Here is a 27,450-nt window from a genome sequence, read left to right on the forward strand (position 1 = left end):
CGCCGGAGATGCCCAACTCGGAGAGGGTGGAGAGGAGGATCTGATGGTTCACAGTATCGAAGGCAGCCGATAGGTCTAGAAGGATGAGAGCAGAGGAGAGAGAGTTAGCTTTAGCAGTGCGGAGCGCCTCCGTGATACAGAGAAGAGCAGTCTCAGTTGAATGACTAGTCTTGAAACCTGACTGATTTGGATCAAGAAGGTCATTCTGAGAGAGATAGCGGTAGAGCTGGCCAAGGACGGCACGCTCAAGAGTTTTGGAGAGAAAAGAGAGAAGGGATACTGGTCTGTAGTTGTTGACATCGGAGGGATCGAGTGTAGGTTTTTTCAGAAGGGGGTGCAACTCTCGCTCTCTTGAAGACGGGAGGGACAGCCAGCGGTCAGGGATGAGTTGATGAGCGAGGTGAGGTAAGGGAGAAGGTCTCCGGAAATGGTTTGGAGAAGAGAGGAGGGGATAGGGTCAAGCGGGCAGGTTGTTGGGCGGCCGGCCGTCACAAGACGCGAGATTTCATCTGGAGAGAGAGGGGAGAAAGAGGTCAGAGCATAGGGTAGGGGAGTGTGAGCAGAACCAGCGGTGTCGTTTGACTTAGCAAACGAGGATCGGATGTCATCGACCTTCTTTTCAAAATGGTTGACGAAGTCATCTGCAGAGAGGGAGGAGGGAGGGGGGGGGGAGGATTCAGGAGGGAGGAGAAGGTGGCAAAGAGCTTCCTAGGGTTAGAGGCGGATGCTTGGAATTTAGAATGGTAGAAAGTGGCTTTAGCAGCAGAGACAGAGGAGGAAAATGTAGAGAGGAGGGAGTGAAAGGATGCCAGGTCCGCAGGGAGGCGAGTTTTCCTCCATTTCCGCTCGGCTGCCCGGAGCCCTGTATAATAACAATGCTGCTGGCTTGGGAGGTCCCTGCCCACGTATAATAACAATGCCATGCATGTCAATAGACCTTATTCACGCCACAGCCATGGCCGTTCCAAATCCAGATTTACAGGAAGTGAAAGTGCTTCATTGAAGTCTATTGAAAACAGTGCAAAGCACTGTATTGTTTTATTTAATCAGGTGTTGTCTGGTAGACACATTAATGAGTAACTGAAGGCAAAATGAGAACTTGTATCTGAAGTTTTATCTCAATATTTTGACCTGGAATCTTCCTTATCAAGAGTTAGATGAGGGCACATCCTCCTCACCAATTGACACCAAACGATTTGTAGGCTACTCCATCACAGCGCTGGGAAAATAAATCATCAAGCAGACCCTTGAATACCCTCTGCTTGTTGGCCTACGACAGATAAAGCTATGCTGATTCTTCAACCAATGTAGTCAATATTGATGTTGACCTATCTCTCCCTCGGCTTACACACACACACACACCAATAATAATAGCTTCCTTGTTCAAATCAAATCAAAGTGTATTTGTCACGTGCGCCGAATACAACAGGTGTAGGTAGACCTTACAGTGAAATGCTTACTTACAGGCTCTAAACAATAGTGCGAAAAAAATGTATGTATGTGTGTGTAAGTAAAGAAATAAAACAGTAAAAATACATTTGAAAACAACAGTAGCAAGGCTATATACAGACACCGGTTAGTCTTATTGAGGTAGTATGTACATGTAGGTTTGGTTAAAGTGACTATGCATATATGATGAACAGAGAGTAGCAGTAGCGTAAAAAGAGGGGTTGGCGGGTGGTGGGACACAATGCAGATAGCCCGGTTAGTCAATGTCCAGGAGCACTGGTTGGTCAGGCCAATTGAGGGAGTATGTAGATGAATGTATAGTTAAAGTGACTATGCATATATGATAAACAGAGAGTAGCAGCAGCGTAAAAGAGGGGTTGGGGAGGCACACAATGCAAATAGTCTGGGTAACCATTTGGAGTCATGGCTTTGGGAAAAAAAACTGTTGAGAAAACTTTTTGTCCTAGACTTGGCACTCCGGTACCGCTTGCCATGCGGTAGTAGATAGACTGGGGTGACTGGGGTCTTTGACCATTTTTAGAGCCTTCCTCTGACACCGCCTGGTATGGAAATCCTGGATGGCAGGCAGCTTTGCCCCAGTGATGTACTGGGCCGTACGCACTACCCTCTGAAGTGCCTTGCAGTCGGAGGCCGAGCAATTGCCGTACCAGGCAGTGATGCAACCGGTCAGGATGCTTTCGATGTTCCAGCTGTAGAACCTTTTGAGGATCTCATGACCCATGTCAAATCTTTTTAGTTTCCTGAGGTGGAATAGGCTTTGTCGTGCCCTCTGTCTTGGTGTGTTTTGACCATTCTAGTTTTTTGTTATTGTGGACACCAAGGAACTTGAAGCTCTCAACTTACTCCACAACAGCCCCGTTGACGAGAATGGGGGTGTGCTCGGTGCTCCTTTTCCTGTAGTACACATTCATCTCCTTAGTCTTGGTTACGTTGAGAGATAGGTTGTTATTCTGGCACCACCCGGCCAGGTCTCTGACCTCCTCAATGTAGGCTGTCTCATCGTTGTTGGTGATCAGGCCTTCCACTGTTGTGTCGTCTGCAAACTTAATGATGGTGTTGGAGTCGTGCTTGGCCATGCAGTCGTGGGTTTACAGGGAGTACAGGAGGGTACTGAGCACACACCCCTGGGGAGCTCCAGTGTTGAGGATCAGCATGGCAGATGTGTTGCTACCTACCCTCACCATCTGGGGGCGGGTGTCAGGAAGTCCAGGATCCAGTTGCAGAGGGAGGTGTTTAGTCCCAGGTTCCTTAGCTTAGTGATGAGCTATGAGGTTACTATGGTGTTGAACACTGAGCTGTAGTCAATGAATAGCATTCACACATAGGTGTTCCTTTTGTCCAGGTGGGAAAGGGCAGTGTGGAATGCAATAGAGATTGCGTAATCTGTGGATCTGTTTGGGCGGTATGCAAATTGGAATGGGTCTAGGGTTTCTGGAACAATGGTGTTGATGTGAGCCATTACCAGCCTTTCGAAGCACTTCATGGCTACGGATGTGAGTGCTACGGGTCTGTAGTCATTTAGGCAGGATGCCTTTGTGTTCTCGGGCACAGGGGCTATGGTGGTCTGCTTGAAACATGTTGGTATTACAGACTCAATCAGGGACATGTTAAAAATGTCACTGAAGACACCTGCCAGTTGGTCAGCACATGCCCGGACCACACGTCCTGGTAATCCATCTGGCACCGCAGCCTTGTGTATGTTGACCTGTTTAAAGGTCTTACTCACGTCGGCTATGGAGAGCATGATCACACAGTCATCCGGAACAGCTCATGCATGCCTCAGTGTTGCTTGCCTCGACGCGAGCATGGAAGTGATTTAGCTCGTCTGGTAGGCTCGTGTCACTGCGCAGCTCGCAGCTGTACTTCCCTTTGTAGTCTGTAATAGTTTGCAAGCCCTGCCACATCCGTCAAGCGTCGGAGCCGGTGTAGTATGATTCAATCTTAGCCCTGTATTGACGCTTTGCCTTATTTGATGGTTCGTCGCAGGGCATAGTGGGATTTCTTGTAAGCTTCCGGGTTAGAGTCCCGCACCTTGAAAGCGGCAGCTCTACCCTTTAGCTCAGTGACAATGTTGCCTGTAATCCATGGCTTCTGGTTGGGGTATGTACGCACAGTCACTGTGGGACGACGCCCTCGATGCACTTATGCACTTCTGTAAGGGAACAGAATTTCTCAGTCATGTCTGCTTGGCTGTCAGACCCCCCCTCCTCTCCATATATCCTGCTTCCTCAATATTGATATTTTCAAAAAATGTCTCTTTAATCTCCTTCTATCTCTCTATTCCTTCATTTTCCATCCCTCCATTCCCCCATCCTTCGATCCCTCCATCCTTCCCTCTCTCCGGCTTTGCGTCAGCATAGACATTGACACGAAGGCATGGTCTCCGTCCCAAATGGCATTCTATTCCCTACCTAGTGCACTGATTTTGACCAGATCCCAATATATGGAAAAGAGTGCCAGTTGGGACCTAACCAATATGTCTGTGTATTCCTTTGGAGAGGCAGATGACAGAGTTACAGAGCTTACCTCAGTGGTGGTGGCGACAGAAAGTCCATGCAGCGTGTGTGGAGGCGTCGATATGGCCCACTCTGGGTTTTTAGAAACGCAACTCTCGGGACCCATCTCTGGGTTCACCAAGCGGTGGAATTGCTTTCTGTGGAGACATTAAACAAACAGAGAAGTAAACACTTAACTTATTTTTTGCCCCTCTCACACACACCCCTACCGCCCCACCCAATTCCCGTTAGGAAAGGTCCGTGAGCCGTGAAATGCATTATTGCCTGACCCAGAGAAATGGAATAACCTTCATAAAACATAGTGGCATTACCTTTCAGTGTTACAGCAGGCAGCAGCGACCTTGCTCTGTCCTCATTGGTCCCAGCCAAAAGAGCAAATGCTCACTCACACAGGCTTGTGTTCGAATGAAAACATGATTTCATTTTGTCAGTATAGGTTATTACAGCTGGCTGCTGTTTTCTTGTTATCATTTATGAAGAGTCTATAGACCAGCCAGAAGAGCAAATGTTCACTCACATTAGAGTCAACCGATTTTTGCATGATTGGACTCTTCAAAACAGTTTCTTTACATTTTTTAAATGAGATCTGATTTACCGACCCCCAAATGTTTTTTTGTTTTTTAAAGTTCAAGTTTCAAAGCATTAGGCACTTATCAGGCTACCTCTAATCATTGTTAGTTTGAGATACAGGAGGAATGGGGCCTTTATTGTCCTTTTTTTCCTCTAATCATTACAGTCTATTCACTTTTCTCAAAAGACAACAAGGACTCACAGTCTGACACAGTTCATAGCACAAAATAAAAGGTTAGCAATCACTAATTAGTCAAAGCCACCAATTTCTGACAATACTACATGTACATGTTGATATTCATGACTATCTTAGCACATATTTATTAACACCATTATCCTACTTGGCATGTGTCATCATGACATGCATCACTATATCCCCTCACCCATCCATCCAGAAACTTTTCTTGCAATGTAGCCAATGTGGTTGCGTCCAAACTGGGACCCAGTGGCTCCGGTCAAAAGTATTGCACTATATAGGAAATAGGGTACCAATAGGGTACCGATTTGGATGCACCCTGAGTTTAGCTGTGGTCATGCAGTGATACTTACTTCCACCTACCTTACTCCCGTTTCCTGTCCCTCTCTCCCATTTCCTGTCCCACTCAGATCCACTCACTCAAAGCATTATGAGTAAAATGGCTCCAATCACTAGGAAGAGCCAAGCACATTTTATTAATACTCACAGCGTTAGTTGAACTCAATTGATGCTTTCTTGGTCGGTTCTTTGTTCAAATCACGGTCCTGTGAGCATTATCATATAGCCAAAGTCACGCTGGGCTCTCACATCTCGCATGGAATCAGACACTGGTCCACACTCATGGAAATAGTATGACGTAAAATACAGTTATGATTATATGTATTTGCTTAGGGCCAGGGCCAGCTTGGAGGTATGGAGGTAACCAATGGATGGATAGGGGGGTGAATGGCATCACCTCTTCTTCTCAAGGACAAATGGCTAATTAAAGAAGTGATGGAAGATTGAGTCAAGTTATATACTTAAAGGTCCAACGCAGCCATTTTTATACATTTCAGGGTAACAATTAAAACTTGTTACGGCTAGGGTACTTTTTTCTGAATTTCCGAATGACTAACGTGCCCAAAGTAAACTACCTGTTATTCAGGCCCAGAAGCCAGGATAAGCATATAATTGGTGCCATTGGATGGAAAACACTTTGAAGTTTGTAGAAATGTTAAAGTAATGAATGAGACTATAACACAATTGATATGGTAGAAGAAAATCCAAAGAAAAACCAACAAGAATTGTCTTTTTTTTTAGATCCCGTGCTCTTACAATGAAAAGCTATGGGTCCTATGCAATTCCAGCCCCCAGATTGCAATTCATATGGCTTCCACTAGATGTCAACAGTCTTCGTTCAAGGTTTCAGACTTGTTTCTTCCCAAACGAGTAAGAATTTAGAGTTTTGGCACAAGAGACAGTGGAAAATCAATTTGTGGGCGCGCGACGAAGAGGACTCGCACTTGCTAATTTTACTTTTCTATGAAACATACTTCTTTCCCTATGAAATATTATTGTTTAATTAATTTTAGGGTACCTGAGGATTAAATAGAAACATAGTCTGACTTGTTTTAACAATGTTTAGGGGTAGCATTTTGGATTATTTTGTCTGCATGTTGAACTCAAATCAATGGCACCAACTAAACAGACTTTTGGGGATATAAAGAAGGATTTGATCTAACAAAACGACCATGCATGTTATAGCTGGAACCCTTTGGATTGCAAATCAGAGGAACATTTTGAAAAAGTAAGTGATTATTTAATTGCTATTTGTGATTTTATGAAGCCTGTGCTGGTTGAAAAATATATTGTGGGGCGCCGTCCTCAAACAATCACATGACATGCTTTCACTGTAAAGCCTATTGTAAATCGGAAAATGTCTTTAGATTAACAATAATTTAAGCTTTTAACCGATATATGACATTTGTATGTACCTAGATGTTTAATATCCACAATTTTTACGATTATTTATTTGAATTGCTCGCTCTCTAATTTCACCGGAAATTGTCGAAAGGTGACCCACTGATGGGAAGTATGTATGAGGGTGCAGCTAAAGGGTATCAAAACTGGTCGCCGAGAGCGTTGGGGACAAAGAATAAAAGGAGCAGATTTCTGGGCATGGTAGAATATATTCAGGGCATAATGCGAAGACAGGGGTATGGTGGGGTGCGGGTACAGCGGAGGTAAGCCCAGGCACTGGGTGATGATAAGAGAGGTTATATCTCTGGACATGCTGGTTGTAATGGGTGAGGTCACCGCATGTGTGGGAGGTGGGACAAAGTAGGTATCAGAGGTATGAAGAGTGGAACTAGGGGCTCTATTGTAAACTAAAACAATGATAACTAACCTGAACAACAGTATACAAGGCATATTGACATTTGAGAGAGACATACAGCGAGACATACAGTAATCGCAGGTGTTGATTGGGAGAGCTAGCTAAAACAACAGGTGAGACAACAACAGCTAATCAGCTCGCACAACTACAGCAGGTAAAATGGCGATGACTAGGCAGAGAGGGACGGATTAACTACACACAGAGCTACACAACTACACACAGAGTTCGCGGCTGGGGCCGACAGATAAAACATAAACAAACAGAATGGAAAACCGTGATTAATGGCCAGTCCAGCAGGCATCATCTATGTAGCCAAGTGATCGCAGTGTCCAGCAGGCATCAGATATATCTCATCCTAGCTAAAGCTGTATCAAGCATGTCTATATCTAACTAAACTGTCCTGGGTATGGTACTGAAGCTGTAACATGCATGTCTATATCTAACTAAAATGACCTGGGTAGGGTTCTGAAGCTGTAACATGCATGGCTATATCTAACTAAACTGTCCTGGGTAGGGTACTGAAGTGTCGTGAACGTCCTCCACTTTAGTACTGCGTAGTATTAACACTAGTATTATTATTACAACACGCTCCTGTACTATATAGTAGTATTACCAGTAGTACAACACAGTACTGTACTGTATAGTATTATTACTAGTACAACAAAATCCTCTACTGTATAGTAATATTACTAGTACAATAAGTACAACAAACTCTTGTATTGTATGGTACTATATTTTACGATCCCAAGGATATACATTGCTTTCGGAAAAGTATTCATACCCCTTTCCCTTTTCCACATTTTTTTACGTTACAGCCTTATTCAGAAATTGATTTAATTGTTTTTACATTACCAGTCAAAACTTTGGACACCTACTCATACGTTGTATAATAATAGTGAAGACTTCAAAACTCTGAAATAACACATATGGAATCATGTAGTAACCAAAAAAGTGTTTATCAAATCAAAACATGTAATATTTTAAATTCTTCAAATTAGCCACCCTTTGCATTGATGACAGCTTTGCACACTCTTGGCATTCTCTCAACCAGCTTCAGCTTCAATACTTTTCCAACAGTCTTGAATGAGTTCCCACATATGCTGAGCACTTGTTGGCTGCTTTTCCTTCACTCTGCAGTCCAACTCATCCCAAACCATCACAATTAGGTTGAGGTCAGGTGATTGTGGAGGCCAGATCATCTGATGCAGCACTCCATCACTCTCCTTCTTGGTTAAAATAGCCATTACACAGCCTGGAGCTGTGTTGGGTCTTTGTCCAATTGCTTCACGGTGGGAACCACACATGCAGAGATCATCCGTTCACCTGCGCTGCATCTCAAAAGGTGTGTGGAACAAAAATATCTCAAATTTGGACTCTTCAGACCAAAGGACAGATTTACACCGGTCTAATGTCCATTGCTCATGTTTCTTGGCCAAGAAAGTCTCTTCTTATTATTGGTGTCATTTAGCAGTGGTTTCATTGCAGAAATTTGACCATGAAGGCCTGAGTCACAGTTTCCTCTGAACAGTTGATGTTGAGATGTCTCTTACCTGAACCTGTGAAGCTTTTATTTGGCCTGCAGTTTCTGAGGCTGGGAACTCTAATGAACTTATCCTCTGCAGCAGAGGTAACTCTGGGTCTTCCTTTCCTGTGGCGGTCCTCATGAGAGACACTTAACTCTAATGAACTTATCCTCTGCAGCAGAGGTAACTCTGGGTCTTCCTTTCCTGTGGTGGTCCTCATGAAAGCCAGTTTCAGAGCGCCTGATGGTTTTTGTGACTGCACTTGAAGAAACTTTCTAAATTCTTTAATTTTTCCGGATTGACTGACTGACCTTATTTGAGCTGTTCTTGCCATAATATGGACTTAGCCCTATTTGGTAAAAGACCATCTTCTGTATACCACCCCACCTTGTCCCAACACAACTGATTGGCAATCTCATTAAGAAGGAAAGAAATTCCACAAATTAACTGTTGACTAGCACATCTTTAAATGCATTCCAGGGGACTGGAATGAAGCTGGTTGAAAGAATGCCAAGAGTGTGCAAAGCTGTCATTAAGTCATTCTTCCTTTGAAGAATGTCAAATGTAAAAAATATTTTGATTTGTTAAGCACTTTTTTGGTTACTACATGATTCCTTATGTGTTATTTCATAACTTTGATATTTTCACTATTTATTCTAAAATAGTACAAATAAAGAAAATCCCTGGAATGAGTAGGTGGGTCCATACATTTGACTGGTACTGTCATGATCTTCCTCCTCTTCATCTGAAGAGGAGAGGAGAGAAGGATCAGAGGACCAAAATGTGGCGTGGTATGTGTTCTTGATGAATGTTTAATTAAAGAAAGAACTGAACACTGAATACAAAAACAATAAACAAATAAAGACCGTGAAGCTGTCATAAGGACTGTGCTGACACAAGCAACTAACATAGACAATCACCCACAAACAAACAGTGAAACCCAGGCTACCTAAGTATGATTCTCAATCAGAGACAACTAATGACACCTGCCTCTGATTGAGAACCATACTTGGCCGAAACATAGAAATCCCCAAATCATAGAAAATCAAACATAGACTGCCCACCCCAACTCACGCCCTGACCATACTAAATAATGAATACAAAACAAAGGAAATAAAGGTCAGAACGTGACAGGTACCGTGACAGGTACTGTATATTTCTTGTTAAAAGAGTGTACAGTAAAACCAGCACATAGACAGATGTATTTATTTTTATTTAACCTTTATTTAACTATTGTATTTAGATAATAAACAACATGGAAGGTGACAGTGTATAACTAGGGCATATCTCTCCACACCTCTTTACCACAATCAATCCTACTAAAGGCCTGTGTCCGCTAGGCCTGTGTCCGTTCACTGCAGTCTAAGTAGTCCTGTTCACGCCATTACTTCACAACAAGGAGAACAAGAACAGATTTCACACTCACCTGAAGTAACCCCCCCCCCCTCCGCCTCACCCATCCTTGCTCTCCATGGGAGAATCTCAATTGCTTCTGCTCTCTCCTCGCCTCCTTTGCAAAACATATTGGTGGAGAAAGTCAGAGGGAAGGGACCTCTGACTTTTTCATCTAATGGGTTTTGAGAAGGAGACGAGGAGAGAGGACGCGAGGTGTATGCAATTGAGATCATCCCTATGTTCCCCCTTCAGCACTTACCATCCTTATCTCCTTCCTCCCCCGTTCCCTACTCACCATTTCTTGTCCTCACTAACCTGACCCTTCTCCCATCTCGTTTCCAATCCCTCACCCTGTTCCCTACTCTCCCTATGCCACCTTCTCCCACCTCGTTCCCCGTCCCTCACTCTGTTCCCTACTCTACCTATGCCCCCTCTCTCACACTCCTTCCCCCACAGACCCTTTGCTGTTACCCCAGTTGCAAATTGCCAAACAAATGAACCCCTCACCAGGGACACATTAGGATAAATTATCTTTAAAGAGGACCATTTATTTAAATCTCAACTGACAGAGTGGGTGGAATCTCTGATTCAATTTGGCTCCTCCTTGGGAGAAGCAGAGGATGGGGGGGGGGGGCACAGGGATGGCATTTCAATGCCATTTAGATGAGTAGTCTCAGTGCACCAGGGCATATGAGAGAGCGAGAGAAATATCTTACAATAACCTCTCCTCTTATTCCAAGCAGTGCCGTGCAGTTCCGTTCTGCTTAATCATATTTACACTGAATTTACAAAATATTAGGAACACCTGTTCTTTCCATGATATAGACTGGACTGACCGGGTAAAAGCTATGATCCATTATAGATGTTAAATCCACTTCAATCTGTGTTGATGAAAGGGAGAAAACATGGGGGAGAGGGGGCAACTCAATATTTGGAAGGTGTTCCTAATGTTTTTAACACTATATATCATGGTGAATAAGAGTCAAATGATGTCTGGTCATCTCTTGTTTTTCAGGTATATTGGTATATCTTATCTCTCCCGCTGAAACCCTGACAGCCTTACTGAGGGGAATTGACTTGGGCTAAGGTCAAAAGTAGTGCACTATTAAAGGGAATAGTGGGCCATTTGAGACATACGTTAAGAGTCGCATGAAATGAAGAGCGGGAGAAAGGTTATTCTAGAAGCTTTTACATCAGTTCTTTAAAAGTTTCCCTGATTTCAGTTCATAGTACCTTTCTATCAATCACAATCTCTCCCTCTCTCCCTGGCTTGCGCTGGCGAGAGCTCGAGCGCTCTCTCGTGTGCATGTGCTTGCTCTCTCTATCTCGTGCTTGCTCTCTCTCTCCCGCTCCCCCTCTCTCGCTCTTGCTCTCTCTCACACGCTTGCTCTCTCTCGCGCGCTTGCTCTCTCTCGCGCGCTCGCTCGCTCCCCCTCTCTCTCGCTCCCCCTTCTACCTCTCTCTCTCTCCCCTCCTGTGCCATCATGACGCTAGGCTCTCAACACTTTTAGGTTGGTTTTTTTCTCCATCTAATTTTACCCTTGGGTAAACTCGAGTAGATTTCATATGAACGCCCATCATTTTAAACACTTGTTTCAGGCGTCATTTCTCCTTGGGTTTATGGGTGCCTTCGCTCTGCCACGGTGATGGACTATTAATAAAAGGACAGGCACATGTGGAGAGGAGACATGTATGCGATGGCACTCCTTCCCCGTGAGATTCCTTATTAGAGATCCCAAAATCAAAACAGATTTTTTTTGTTTTGATTCTACTAAATTCCTTTATGCTATTTCATTTATTGAGGACAAACAAAAAGAAAAACGCTTCATCTGTTGGACCAACGTCAGTGAATGTGAGTACCTCCACAGTACCCCTCTCTTTCTTTCTCTACCCCAGCTAAAGGATGGGAAGGGAGGGTCAAGACATACACCAACCCTCCTCCTGGAGAGCTAACCTCTAGCTGGATTTTGCTCCAATCTAACCCTAATCTCAAACATCTAATTCTACTAAATACCTCCTAATAATATTAATAATAAAAATAATAATACATGGGATGTATACAGTGCTTTTCAGAGCAGTGTTACAGCAGGAAGCAGCAGCCTGCATACCCAGTAACTCTCCAGAAGGGAAAGAGCAGTGTTACAGCAGGAAGCAGCAGCCTGCATACCCAGTAACTCTCCAGGGGGGAAATAGCAGTGTTACAGCAGGAAGCAGCAGCCTGCATACCCAGTAACTCTCCAGGGGGGAAATAGCAGTGTTACAGCAGGAAGCAGCAGCCTGCATACCCAGTAACTCTCCAGAAGGGAAAGAGCAGTGTTACAGCAGGAAGCAGCAGCCTGCATACCCAGTAACTCTCCAGGGGGGAAATAGCAGTGTTACAGCAGGAAGCAGCAGCCTGCATACCCAGTAACTCTCCAGGGGGGAAATAGCAGTGTTACAGCAGGAAGCAGCAGCCTGCATACCCAGTAACTCTCCAGAAGGGAAAGAGCAGTGTTACAGCAGGAAGCAGCAGCCTGCATACCCAGTAACTCTCCAGGGGGGAAATAGCAGTGTTACAGCAGGAAGCAGCAGCCTGCATACCCAGTAACTCTCCAGAAGGGAAAGAGCAGTGTTACAGCAGGAAGCAGCAGCCTGCATACCCAGTAACTCTCCAGAAGGGAAAGAGCAGTGTTACAGCAGGAAGCAGCAGCCTGCATACCCAGTAACTCTCCAAAAGGGAAAGAGCAGTGTTACAGCAGGAAGCAGCATCCTGCATACCCAGTAACTCTCCAGAAGGGGGGTTGGCAATCCCTGCCTTCTTGAAAGACAGCAGAGAACTATAGACCTACTGTAAGCACCACACAAAACTCATGAAATGGTGGCCCTAAAGTACATCTACTGCATGAGTCGGGCAAACCAATGACTATGCTCTAATAGTCCTTAACATACATTCAGGGTTGATTTAAGATTATATTAAATCTTACTGTACATATTTATTTATTTATTTTTCACCGCATGAGTGACGCTAACTGGTGAGTCATGCGTTTCATAGGCTTTTCTATGGGTCGTGTGTTTCATGGTTGGTTCTATGGGTTGTGTGTTTCGTAGGTTGTTCTATGGGTTGTGGTCTTTCGTAGGTTGTTCTATGGGTCGTGTGTTTCGTAGGTTGTTATATGTGTCGTCTATTTCATAGACACCGTTGGTGCTGTACTACAGGCTAATAAGCTTTCAAGTGCATTAAGGGTTATATTTTACATTCTAGTCATTTAGCAAACTCTCTTAACAAGATCGAATTGAAGGAGCAATTAGGATTAAGTGCCTTGCAAAAGGGCACATGGATCAATTTTTCACCTAGTCGGCGCAGGTATTTGAACTAGTGACTTCGGATACTGGCCCAATGCTCTTAATTAACCACTTGGCTATGTGTCACCCAGTGGGTTGTATTAGGTTATATAGAGTGGCTGCTGGTAGTGACACAAACTGATGATTTATGGGTTGTTTAAGGGGTTGTGTCTATAGTTTTATACACTTCATTAAGGACTAAAGTATAGTAATCCTTAACCAATGAAGGTCAATCTGTCTGGACAAATACATCAATAGAGACCAGAGTGCTAATCCAATGCTAAGTAGTGATACTAAATGGCATATATTATTATTATTATTATTAAGTAGTGATACTTAATGTACTTTACTTCCTCTCTTCAGACCAGTCGGCTAAGTAGTGATACTTACTGCACAGTTCTCCCTCCCTTCAGACCAGTCGGCTAAGTAGTGATACTTACTGCACAGTACTCCCTCCCTTCAGACCAGTCGGCTAAGTAGTGATACTTACTGCACAGTACTCCCTCCCTTCAGACCAGTCGGCTAAGTAGTGATACTTACTGCACAGTACTCCCTCCCTTCAGACCAGTCGGCTAAGTAGTGATACTTACTGCACAGTACTCCCTCCCTTCAGACCAGTCGGCTAAGTAGTGATACTTACTGCACAGTACTCCCTCCCTTCAGACCAGTCGGCTAAGTAGTGATACTTACTGCACATTACTCCCTCCCTTCAGACCAGTCGGCTAAGTAGTGATACTTACTGCACAGTACTCCCTCCCTTCAGACCAGTCGGCTAAGTAGTGATACTTACTGCACATTACTCCCTCCCTCCAGAACAATCCACTGATTCAAGATGCATCCATTCTTTGTTAATTTAATAACTACAGTTAGGCTACTGCTTTCATCTAGAAATAGTGTTAGTTTAAGTCATTTTCTTCACCCTCTGCTCAATCTATACCTTATATAGCTTACCAATCACTGTACCTATACAATGCCAATCTGTAAACAGCACACCCAACTACCTCATCACAATATTATTACTTACCCTCTTGCTTTTTTTGCACCCCAGAATCTCTACTTGCACATCATAATCTGCACATCTATCACTCCAGTGTTAATTGCTAAATTGTAATTATTTAGCCTCTATGGCCTATTTATTGCCTTACGTCCATAATCTTCTACATTTGCACACACTGTACATAGATTTTTATATTGTGTTATTGACTGTACGTTTGTTTATCCCATGTGTAACTCTGTGTTGTTTTTTTGTCACACTGATTTGCTTTATCTTGGCCAGGTCGCAGTTGTAAATGAGAACTTGTTCTCAACTGGCCTGGTTAAATAAAGGTGAACTAAAAACCTTCATCAAACATGTATAAATCTGACAAAAAATCATAGTGAGGTAGCTACAGGGTACTGTTCATTTGATGTTCATGTCAACAAAGTTCCCATGATTTCCTTCTTCTATATCTTCTTCATATCTTACTAATTGGGCTCCATTAACATGCATCATGTGCTATTTGTACAGTACTGCACAAACGATGCTTGGGGTAAGAAAAGACAGGAGAAGAGCTTTCATGAGATTAGTATAGAGAGTAGAAGACAACTGATTCAAGACACACAGTGGGAAAAAGTAAAAATAATCTCTTTCTATTATCTCTATAAATGTATCATAGCCAGAAGAAAACCATCAAGAGGGTGGGAGACTGAGCATGCTGGGTGTTATTCTGACATGAGATCCGTGCTCTTAATTAGAATTTTCTCAAAGTCTGCCATTGACATCAATGAACGATTTCAAGCAAAGGTCCTAGTTGTGCAAGCTTGATCTTCACTCTGAATCAGGCCCGGTGATGACAGCAGGGTTGTCACATAACCCAGTCGTATGACCCACTCCTAGAGTGTTTTACAGAGCCCTCCTGCCTCATGTGTTGTCCCCTTCTGTTGTCACCGCCACCGTCTCCCTGGGTGACAGTTGATAAGATGATGGGTGAGGTCAGAGAGAGGTGGCTTGACAAACTTCACTCTCTCGCTCTTTCTCTCATTGGTTTTCTCTTTCTTTCCTCTACCTCCTCTCTCTCTGTCTTGCTCTCTCCCTTCTCCCTCTCTGTATCTCCCTTTCTCCTTAACCACCTCTTCTTCCCTCCGCCAGCCGCCACGTTATCTTCACTGTCAAATCTTTGACCCTGAACCAAAGTAACCCTCTAGAAATGCTCCCCTCTCCTTTCATAATGTTAGCTAGAGGAGGAAAAGGAGGAGAGTGTTGTCAGCGTGTCAGCCGGTGGCTTGTGCCCACGAGGCCAGCCTTTTCTTCACACCTGCCTTCAAGGATAAGTGGGCTTGTCACGGGCAAATCTAATCTGTCGCTAGGCTCCGTCACACTCAATCACTAGCTGTGCTAACTCTTGTCTACTCCTGTCCTTTACTGTCTGCTAGCATTGTTAGCTGCTCACCTACACTACTGCACTCTCTACTCATGTCCTTTACTGTCTGCTAGCACTGTTAGCTGCTCACCTACACTACTGCACTCTCTACTCCTTACCTTTACTGTCTGCTAGCATTGTTAGCTGCACACCTACACTACTGCACTCTCTACTCCTGTCCTTTACTGTCTGCTAGCATTGTTAGCTGCACACCTACACTACTGCACTCTCTACTCCTGTCCTTTCCTGTCTGCTAGCATTGTTAGTTGCACACCTACACTACTGCACTCTCTACTCATGTCCTTTACTGTCTGCTAGCATTGTTAGCTGCTCACCTACACTACTGCACTCTCTACTCCTGTCCTTTCCTGTCTGCTAGCATTGTTAGTTGCACACCTACACTACTGCACTCTCTACTCCTGTCCTTTCCTGTCTGCTAGCATTGTTAGTTGCACACCTACACTACTGCACTCTCTACTCCTGTCCTTTCCTGTCTGCTAGCATTGTTAGCTGCACACCTACACTACTGCACTCTCTACTCATGTCCTTTACTGTCTGCTAGCATTGTTAGCTGCACACCTACACTACTGCACTCTCTACTCATGTCCTTTACTGTCTGCTAGCATTGTTAGCTGCTCACCTACACTACTGCACTCTCTACTCCTGTCCTTTCCTGTCTGCATTGTTACTGCACTACACTACTGCACTCTCCTGTCCTTTACTGTCTGCTAGCTGTTCTGCACACCTACACTACTGCACTCTCTACTATTTTCCTTGCATCTGTGACTGACCATACTGGCACCCTTTTGTCCAATATAGCACACCTACACTACTGCCTATATATCATATTTATGCTAGCATTGTTAGCTGCTCACCTACACTACTATTTATACTCCTGTCCTTTCCTGTCTGCTAGCATTGTTAGTTGTCACCTACACTACTGCACTATGTCCTTTACTCTGTCCTTTTACTGCACTCTCTACTCCTGTCCTTTCCTGTCTGCTAGCATTGTTAGTTGCACACCTACACTACTGCACTCTCTACTCCTGTCCTTTCCTGTCTGCTAGCATTGTTAGTTGCACACCTACACTACTGCACTCTCTACTTTTTTCCTTGCATCTGTGACTGACCATAATGGCACCCTTTTTCCAATATAGTGCCTATATATATATTTATGTATTAATGTATTTATATAGTCCCTATGGGCCCTGGTCAAATGCAGTGCACTATATACCTAGGTAACATGGTGCCACTTTGGACACAGCCTGTCTGTTAGCATTGTTAGCTCCCGCCTCTAGAGCTCTCCTCAGCACAGGAGGTTGGCGGTACCTTAATTGGGGAGAACGGGCTCGTGTTAATGAGTGGAGCAGAATAGGTGGAACGGTATCAAATACATCAAACACATGTTTTACTTGCCTCCCGAGTGGCGCAGCAGTCGAAGGCACTAAATCGCAATGCTTGAGGCGTCACTACAGACCCGGGTTCGATCCCAGCCTTTGTCACAACCGGCAGTGACTGGGAGACACTTGAGGCGGCGTACAATTGGACCAGCGTTGTTAGGGGAGGGTTTGGCTGGCCGGGATTTCCTCATCCCATTGCGTTCTAGCGCCAGCTGGATGGTGGATTGGTGCGGCTGGCTTCCGGGTTAAGCGAGCAGTGTGGCTTGGCTGGGTCATGTTTTGGAGGATGCATGGCTATCGACCGTCGCCTCTCCCAAATCCATAGGGAATTTGCAGCAATGGGACAAGACTGTAAGTACCAATTGGATATCATGAAAAAGGGGTAAAAGTACAAAAAAATAAGTATAATAATAATAACACATGGTTTCCAGGTGTTTAATGCCATTTTATTTGCTTTGTTCTTGCCATTATTATGAGTCGTTCTCCCCTCAGCAGCCTCCTGTGCCCCTGAGTGTAGCCTCCCCTGAGTGTAGCCTCCCCTGAGTGTAGCCTCCCCAGGTAGAGGAAGGGATGTGTACATTAACAAACACTTGAGGGAACAGCGGCGATTTCATCGGGAAATTAGCAGAAAATGATGGCCGATGTTGTGGTCAGAGGTTATAGGACACCCATCTCTGCTTTGAATCATTCGTTGTCCTCAGTGTTTTGTCTCTTAGATCTCTTTGTCTCTCAGTCTTTTTGGCGAGCTGTAATCTGCCATCACACTGTGCACTTGAAAATAAAGACAGAACATCAACCATTATGTTAGGAAAAGGAATAGCGAGAAAGAGATGAGTGTGTGAAAAGTACTTTATCTTTACATTTTGGTCATTTAGCAGACACTCTTTTCCTGAGTGATTTACAGTTAGTGCATTCAACTTAAGATAGCTAGGTGAGACCACCACATCATTAATAGTAAGTACATTTTTCCTCAAAGTGGCTATCAGCAGTCAGAGTTAGTAAGGGATTAAAAATAACCTACTGTGAATGTTAGTTCACAAAAGGAATGTATTTTTGTGGGGGGTTGAGGAGGTGGTGGAGGGGGCTGTGGGATTATTTAAGATACTCTTTGAAGAGGTAGGGTTTTATATGTTTTTGGAAAATCGTCAAGAAGTCTGCTGTCCTAGCTTCAGGGGGAAGCTGGTTCTACCATTGGGGAACCAGGACAGAGAGGAGTTTAGACTGGGCATCTCGAAATAGAGAGAGAGCACCACTGCCTGGTACGGCAATTGCTCGGCCTCCGAACACAAGGCACTTCAGAGTGTAGTGTGTACGGCCCAGTACATTACTGGGGCTAAGCTGCCTGCCATCCAGGATCTCTACACCAGGCGGTGTCAGAGGAAGGCCCTAAAAATTGTCCAAGACCCCAGCCACCCCAGTCATAGACTGTTCTCTCTACTACCGCATGGCAAGGGGTACCGGAGTGCCAAGTCTATGACAAAAAGGCTTCTCAACAGTTTTTACCCCCAAGCCATAAGACTCCTGAACAGGTAACCAAATGGCTACCCGGACTATTTGCATAGTGTGCCCCCCCCACAAAGCCCTATTTTACGCTGCTGCTACTCTCTGTTTATCATATATGCATAGTCACTAACTATACATTCATGTACATACATCAATTGGGCTGACCAATTAGTGGCCCCGCACATTGGCTAACTGGGCTATCTGCATTGTGTCCCACCACCCACCACCCGCCAACCCCTTGTTCACACTACTGATACTCTCTGTTTATCATATATGCATAGTCACTAACCAGAAGGGGACTAGGGTTCCACCGGGTTGTTGTTGGAACAGCCCCCAGAGTCTCCAAACATTCAGCTGGAAGGTGGCGCATGGACACACAAAAATATTCCTGAAACAAAAATATTTAACCTCCACACATTAACAAGTCCAATGGCGAATCAAATGAAAGATAAACACCTTGTTTATCTAAGATTAGACAAACCCAGCTATGAAAGTCATGAAAAATTTACAACCTGCAAAATGTTTTACCGGAAACAGCGAAAACATAGCACATATTTATGTCAAACCACCACCGAAGACACAGCTAATTTGCATAGCCAAGTTGAAAAAAATATGCAATCAACAAACGCAGGATTAAAAGAAAAATAATGCTCTAACCTTTTGAAATCTTCATCAGATGACAGTAATATAACATGTTACACAGTACATTTATGTTTTTTCAATAATATGCTATATATATCCATAAATCTCTGTTTACAATGATGCATCGTTCAAAAAATGCTACTCAAATGTCCTGAGAAATGACGATAGCTTCGGCAGATAACGTCAGCTAACAAGGAATACACATCATAAACTTTGACTAAATATGCATGTTCTACATATATATAGTTAGATACACTTCTTCTGAATGCAATCGCTGTGTTACATTTATTTTTAACGTTACAGGTTTCGTTCACTAGGCTATACTATGAGTCGGCGCTCAAAAAGTAGCATTATGGCTCCTCTATCTTGGAGTCCACATAAACCCAAATTTACCACATAAATATTCCCTTACCTTTGCTGTTCTTCCATCAGAAGACCTGGAAGGAATTATACTTACCAAAAACAGCGTTTAGTTTTGCAGTCTGTGTCTTTCGGTTCTCAAACATGACACATTTCGGTTGAAATGTAGCCAAAAGTCAAGTGGATGCGTGGAAGGTGGATGCGCACCAAAACGTTGAACTTACATATTATATGTCGATTAAACTTGTCAAACTAACTTCATAATCAAGCTTTAACATGTTATAAAGGTGTACAGCAATCGTGAGGACGAACAGAAACGCATGCATTGTATAATCGATCTTGGAAAAAAGACAGGACCTGAGCAGAGCGTGCATAAAAGTGACCTGTTTTTTCGCGTGACCGAAAGGTTTCGGCCCGCCAAAACTCTCGTGAGTGCGCGATTCTCACAATGAGAAGCCCCATTGAAAGCTGAGATCGCGCTGAAGACAGAGAGACTGTTCCCAGACCTGTAACTGCTTGGGAAGGGTGGAGGCGATGACGTCAAAGTTGGGCTTTTTCTGATGACAAGAGAGAGTTTGGGAGAATGACTGCCCTGAGAGTTCTGCTTTACATACATAATTTAGAAGCTTTAGAGTGTTTTCTATTCAATAATATTTTTTATATGCATATATTAGCAACTTTTGACAAAAAAAAAATATGTTTACTATGGGCACGCAATTACTCCAGCGGGGGCAGTAGACAGCCCTATCCCCCCTCAATCAGCCCGAATAACCGGTGCCTGTATGTAGCCTCACCACTGTTATAGCCTCACTACTGTATATAGTCTCTCTACTGTTATAGTCTCACTACTGTTATATAGTTTCTATACTGTTATATAGTTTCTATACTGTTATTTGTATTTTTTTTTTTTTTTTTTTACCTTTATTTAACCAGGCAAGTCAGTTAAGAACACATTCTTATTTTCAATGACGGCCTGGGAACAGTAGTGTTCAGGGGCAGAACGACAGATTTGTACCTTGTCAGCTCGGGGGGTTGAACTCGCAACCTTTCGGTTACTAGTCCAACGCTCTAACCACTAGGCTACGCTGCCACCCCATAGTCTCACTACTGTTATTTTTCACTGTCTTTTTACTGCTTTATTTCTTTACTTACCTATTGTTCACCTAATAGCATTTTTGCACTATTGGTTAGAGTCTGTAACTAAGCATTTCACTGTAAGGTCTAAATCTATTGTATTCGGCGCAAGTGACAAACTTTGATTTGAAATGAAAGTGAGAACAGTGGAGCAAAACAGAACAGTGGAGGCCTATCAGAGGGAGATGAATTAAGATGGATTAGAATTTGGATGGCACTCGGAACACAAAGTGGGCTGTCTAATATCTAATCAGCTTCCCATTCAGCTGGTGCAAATTCCTCCCGTAAATGCAGTGTAGGTCAGTTATTAACCCACTGTTGTCAAACATTTCGAGTTCATTACAGAGGCCGCATTGACCATTGCCTATTCATTTTAATTCATTGAAAATGTATATACTGAAATTGATGGGGATCATTCTGTTGCTAATTTGTACAGTAACTTCAGAAAGTATTAATACTTGTGGTGCTCGGGTTAGATGTTTGTTCACCCGCACCCACCCGCAACAGCTAATAATCCATCTGGAACCGCCCGACTATATGTGAGAAAGTCCAAATCTGAGGGTTGCACCCTTACCGTAAATATAGAAATTGCGCTGTAGCCTACACTAAGATGGAAAGATTTTTTTTTGACAGGGGGTGCAGGATTTTTTTGGTGCCTAATAAAGATATATTTCTGCTTAGATTTTCCGACATTTTCATAAATCCATTTGCAGCTTCTCTTCTGTCATTATATTTTGCCTTAGAAGACTAAATAAAGCCGTGCTCACCAGAATAATGTCATACATTTATAGAATGAATTGTAGAATGAATTATCCTTACAAAATGCTCCAAATGACATCAGTTTGATCGGTTGTAAGGAAATAGAAAGCTGTGATCCCCCAACACGTTCCTGATGAGATTTCAGTTTGGCTTGGATTAATATTTGATGTGGTTGAAATATGATCAGCTATCGGCTAAGGTGTATGTAAACTTTCGACTTCAACTGTACATGTAGGAGCAGTCAGGACACACAACTGCAATGAGTACCGAGTCTTCCTCGAGCAGCTTTGTGGATGGAAGCTGACGCTTCTCTAAGAAGTAAAGGTGAGGACAGGTAAATGTCACATGACAGGTAAATAACTATACACAAAACACATCTACAATATTATCACGTCAGTGTATAGACGCAACATAAAAAATATCGCGTAGGCATGTATACAAAGGAGGTGCGTAAAGGATTACTCTATCAGAGCTGCGTGTAAAATACAGTACATGCACGGGTGCGTAAAAAAACGCGCAAGGCACATTGTGACGATTATCAATAACTCAGTAGAGCAAGGAAATACACAAAAGCCTGATCAGTCTAAGAAGGATTGTGTATACTAGAGAAAAAATGTCGGATCTAGTTGTTTGTTTAATACGTTGGGGGCGACAGTGTCTAGGAGATGGATCCATTTACCCTCCTTTTGAAGTAAGAAAAGGTCAACATCACCTCCTCTCTCATTCTTCCGCATTTTCTCTATAGCCCAGATCTTTAGTTCATTGACTGCGTGTTGGTGCTGAATAAAGTGGGCTGCTAGAGGGTAGTTCTCCTCCTTGCTCTAATAGAGCTTTTGTGTTTTATGACCCATGTCTCAGTGCGCGTGTGGTCTTCCCGATTTGTAATTTGGAGCACGGGCACTGGATAATGTAGAGTGAGTCCATTCAACTTATTATGTGACTTGTTAAGCAGATTTTTACTCCTGAATTTATTTAAGCTTGCCATAGCAAGAATACTTATTGACTAAAGACATTTCAGCTTTTAATTTTTAATTCATTTGTAACATTTTCGAAAAACGTAATGACACTTTCACATTATGGGGTATTATGGTGTGTAGACCAGTGTCCAAAAATCTGTCTAGAACACAACACAATGTGGAAAAAGTCAAGAGGTGTGAATACTTTCTGAAGGCACCCTAATTTGCATCATAATGGAAAGGCTGTTTTCCTCTAAATTGTCTTATCATTTGTTGGTCACTTTGAGTCATCATGGACTGTCAACATGTCCTCATATCACTACTCTTCCGTATTTGCCTTTTCATTTAATATGTGTGTGAGATCAGTGAGTTTTGAGCTGTGAGTATGAGTTATTGTGGGTGAGATCATCCATGTAATGGTTGAGGTGTTGTTGGTAAGTTGGTGCTGGTTATGAGTTAGTCATAAAAACAGAATTAATTGACTCTGTTAAGTTACACTCAGGTCAGGGGATCTGGAATCTGCTAGCACACCTTCATAGCAGCTAAAGATATTGATCATACTCTATATTGATGTTCATGCTCCTGATATAAATCCATTGCCATTCTGTTGTCATTGTGTGAATTTCAATGAATTTGAAAATAATCTCCCATTGTTTTACTACTTTGAGTATTTTTTTGGTAGCATATTATATTCTATGGAATGTGTTCTGTGTGGAATGGCATAGTCTATCTTGTGTTGAATATGAGTTACTTATAATAACCACTTCCTCCTTCTCTCTTTCTCTCCCTCTCCACAGCTCACCCAACAGGCCCGGCAGTGAAGGGCTACCCAGGTCCATCGGAGGGGGTGTTCCGTGAGTCAAGCAGTACCACAGGGATGGTGGTTGGCATCATAGCGGCAGCCGCCCTCTGTATCCTCATCCTGCTCTACGCCATGTACAAATACCGCAACCGGGACGAGGGATCTTACCATGTGGACGAGAGCCGTAACTACATCAGTAACACATCGCAGTCCAACGGGACGTTGGTGAAGGACAAACCGCCGAACGCAGCCAAGACCTCCTTTAAGAGCAAGAAGAATAAGGACAAGGAGTATTACGTGTGATCCTTACTATCTCTGGTCGACAAACTTTTTGACTCGAGAAGACCAATCAGGAGATCAGAAGACCACTAAAAAGTGTATAATAATGAACAAACGAAATTCAACAAAAACTACAAAATAACATTTGTCTTTCATTTTACCCAAGACATGGTGGGATGGTGTTATACCCGAATGCCAAATGGGTTAAAAAATAAAACAGAACATCTTCCTTTAGATTCTTAAAACCAACAAACTGGGCTTTAGGAAATAGCACCAGGGAGATAGAGGTACTCCATTGGACTATACTGAAGAGGGTTTGGAACTGCAGAATAATCAACAGGAGTACGTATACATCTTAAACCAACAAACAATCCAACCAATTGTTCAGTTTTATTCAGTTTATTACCAGGATATTGGTTGTCCAAACGGGAGAAGAGAGATGCAAACGGGCGAGGAGAGGTATACACTTGAGGAATATATATTACAACTATAAACTCCAATGTTTAATTTACATATCCTGTGTTTGTGTTAACTGGGAACTTTTCTACGAGAAAATACTTAAAACACACAAATGAGGTAAATAAAGAAAACCCAACACCAAACATGTGCAACAACAGATGACGAGTGAATAGAAAAGAGATGGCATAATGGGAAGGCAAGGTAACAGTGAAGAAGGAAGTGAAAGGATAAATATGCTACCTACTGTATGTTTGACTAATCAGCCAAAGTATTTGCACTTTTTATGGTGGCAATGATGGCCAAAACACAGAATAAAGGAACATTTGGCTGCCTGATCTATCAACAGTGCAAAGACAAAATGGCCTCCGATTAATCTTGATCTAGAGAGACTTATGTCAAGTTATGATTAAGATTCATCTTAGCCATTTAAGAAATCATGATGCCTTAGATTCCACACTGTTGTTGAAAACTAAGGCAAAGTGTTTTTCAGAATTCTGGAAGGAGAAGTCCGAATGTTCTGAATGCGATCATTCTGATACTGGAACACTCCATGCACGCAAAACGTATCTTATTACAGTACATGTTTATATACAGTACAACCACATCTATATGTGCTTTCTGGACAGTGACAAAGTGGTGTTTTATAGCCTGTTGTATAGATGACCACGCAAGCTATATCTGCTCCTCCTCCAACCATTTTTGGAATAAAAAACAAATAAAAAAATGACAAAAATACCAAATTAAATGTTACTAAGTGTTGCTAGATATAGAAGATTTTATGATGATCGGCATTTACTTTTCTTTTCAGTTGGATTCTTTATTCCCCCGTTAAACATCTGTTTAGTTTTTATACAAATGCCAACCTGATCTAATAGATATATTGACCCCGCCCAGTAGTAGCCTGACCTTCTTCAAACTGTACAAGGTAATGATAGTGGACAGTAGAGACCTGGCATGATGATATGCAGGATGAGGTCATGTCTCCAGGGTATCACAAACTTTCTCCCCATTCCTGCTCCTTCCCAGTTCCTGGGGCAGTAACAGTAACGAATGGCCTTCCTCCCTATACCTGCCCCCCAAACTAAACCTAGCTATGTACGAATGACGACGTATACTACTGATGATGTTGCTGTATGTGTTCCTATAAGTGGTCCTATAACATGATTGGTTAGTGTATGCTTGGGCTGATGCAAAAAATCTGAAGAAGAAATAGGAAGAGATAATTTGAACCGTTTGTGTTTTTGTCATTCTACTGTCAGCTCTGTTCTGCTGTCCTGGTGACCTGATGGACTTGGAATGAGTGCTACTATGACCTAGAAATAATGAGGACTATTATACATTCTTTGATTGTTCATTTCTTTTTCATTTCTACATGTGCTATTTTTTTCTACAGTATTTTATGTTCAAAATGTGACAATGTCTTTATTATTGACCTCAGTAACATTTATTATGAAAAAAATAGTTTTGAAAAATGAAATGAATAAATGAAATAAAATGTTACCTAAGTGAACTTCAGTCTACTGTATGAGATTCTATGGTAAAAGCATTGTGTTTTTTTAATTGCTAAATGGTTCATTGGTCTACCTTTCTGTTTTTTCTTTCTTATCGGTATCTTAAGTCATTTATCTTTATTTCCTAGAAAGACCCTGTACATGCTATCCTTATAACTGCTTAAATGATACCTTATTTTATTCATCCATGCATTAATTAACAAACAGAACAATATAAGACCTTCATGCCTACAGTTTCAACATGTTAACCAATAATATTAAACCAGTTGAACAGCATGCACCCAGCTGGTTATGACAGTAACATGTTAACCAATAATATTAAACCAGTTGAACAGCATGCACCCAGCTGGTTATGACAGTAACATGTTAACCAATAATATTAAACCAGTTGAACAGCATGCACCCAGCTGGTTATGACAGTAACATGTTAACCAATAATATTAAACCAGTTGAACAGCATGCACCCAGCTGGTTATGACAGTAACATGTTAACCATTAATATTAAACCAGTTGAACAGCATGCACCCAGCTGGTTATGACAGTAACATGTTAACCAATAATATTAAACCAGTTGAACAGCATGCACCCAGCTGGTTATGACAGTAACATGTTAACCAATAATATTAAACCAGTTGAACAGCATGCACCCAGCTGGTTATGACAGTAACATGTTAACCAATAATATTAAACCAGTTGAACAGCATGCACCCAGCTGGTTATGACAGTAACATGTTAACCAATAATATTAAACCAGTTGAACAGCATGCACCCAGCTGGTTATGACAGTAACATGTTAACCAATAATATTAAACCAGTTGAACAGCATGCACCCAGCTGGTTATGACAGTAACATGTTAACCAATAATATTAAACCAGTTGAACAGCATGCACCCAGCTGGTTATGACAGTAACATGTTAACCAATAATATTAAACCAGTTGAACAGCATGCACCCAGCTGGTTATGACAGTAACATGTTAACCAATAATATTAAACCAGTTGAACAGCATGCACCCAGCTGGTTATGACAGTAACATGTTAACCATTAATATTAAACCAGTTGAACAGCATGCACCCAGCTGGTTATGACAGTAACATGTTAACCATTAATATTAAACCAGTTGAACAGCATGCACCCAGCTGGTTATGACAGTAACATGTTAACCAATAATATTAAACCAGTTGAACAGCATGCACCCAGCTGGTTATGACAGCAACATGTTGTTTACTCAGTTGTAGTTATTAATTACGGCCAATAAAAACTATAGAAGGTATTGCATGCTTGCATCGCCAATGGCATCATATTCCCTATATAGTGCACTAATTTTGATCTATGGGAATAGGGCTCACACTATAAAGGGAAGACACCCAGACATATCTCTCCTGAATACACAAAGTTCATGTATTTGAAGGCTAAGGAGATGCCTCTATGCTGTCCTCGTTCTGCCCCCTGGGGGGTATAGAGATGGAGCATGTTATGGAGACAGTAGAATGTCAAATGTAACTTTTTTTTATTTTACCTTTAATTAACCAGTTAAGAACAAATTCTTATTTTCAATGACGGCCTAGGAACAGTGGGTTAACTGCCTGTTCAGGGGCAGAACAACAGATTTGTACCTTGTCAGCTCGGGGGTTTGAACTTGCAACCTTCCGGTTACTAGTCCAACGCTCTAACCACTAGGCTACCCTGCCGCCCCAGGGTAGCCTAGTGGGAGCAAAACAGTGAGAGCAAAACATGTCGTATAGAGCTTTCAGTAACACTTTCTGACTATGACCTTATGGACAAGCACCCCTAGTTATTGGACTGTACATATTGAATTCATGTGGAATACATGTTTGTTCCCGTTATGTTATTTGAAAACAACCACATAGAATCATGCATTGAAAGGCACCAATATAACTGAGAAATCCTCCACTCCTTCCTGTCTCACTAAAAGGCTAGCTAAATTAGCAGTTTCCTACACTAACATGGTTCCGTAATGAAATTAAGAGAACACACAATACAACACATAACTAATAAATGTGTGGAATTGTTGTACATGCCAACAGCAACATTATACCACCCTTAGCCATTAAGATGGCAAGATTATTTGAACAGATA

At 42.5% G+C, this 27,450-nt stretch overlaps 1 protein-coding gene across 19 annotated transcripts in view; it reads left to right on the forward strand.

The window, feature by feature from the left end:
- The window catches only part of LOC118360900 (neurexin-1a-like), an 819,333-nt gene extending 793,984 nt beyond the window's left edge, over positions 1-25,349 (forward strand). For all 19 annotated transcript variants that reach the window (XM_052470649.1, XM_052470658.1, XM_052470697.1 and 16 more), the window contains one exon: positions 23,097-25,349. In XM_052470649.1, the coding sequence (XP_052326609.1) occupies positions 23,097-23,404 (308 nt within the window). In that variant the 3' untranslated portion in view covers positions 23,405-25,349. The remainder of the gene's footprint in view (positions 1-23,096) is intronic.
- Positions 25,350-27,450: the final 2,101 nt, after the last annotated feature.

The sequence above is a fragment of the Oncorhynchus keta genome, chromosome 2 (assembly GCF_023373465.1).
Source record: "Oncorhynchus keta strain PuntledgeMale-10-30-2019 chromosome 2, Oket_V2, whole genome shotgun sequence".
Taxonomy (NCBI): domain Eukaryota; kingdom Metazoa; phylum Chordata; class Actinopteri; order Salmoniformes; family Salmonidae; genus Oncorhynchus; species Oncorhynchus keta.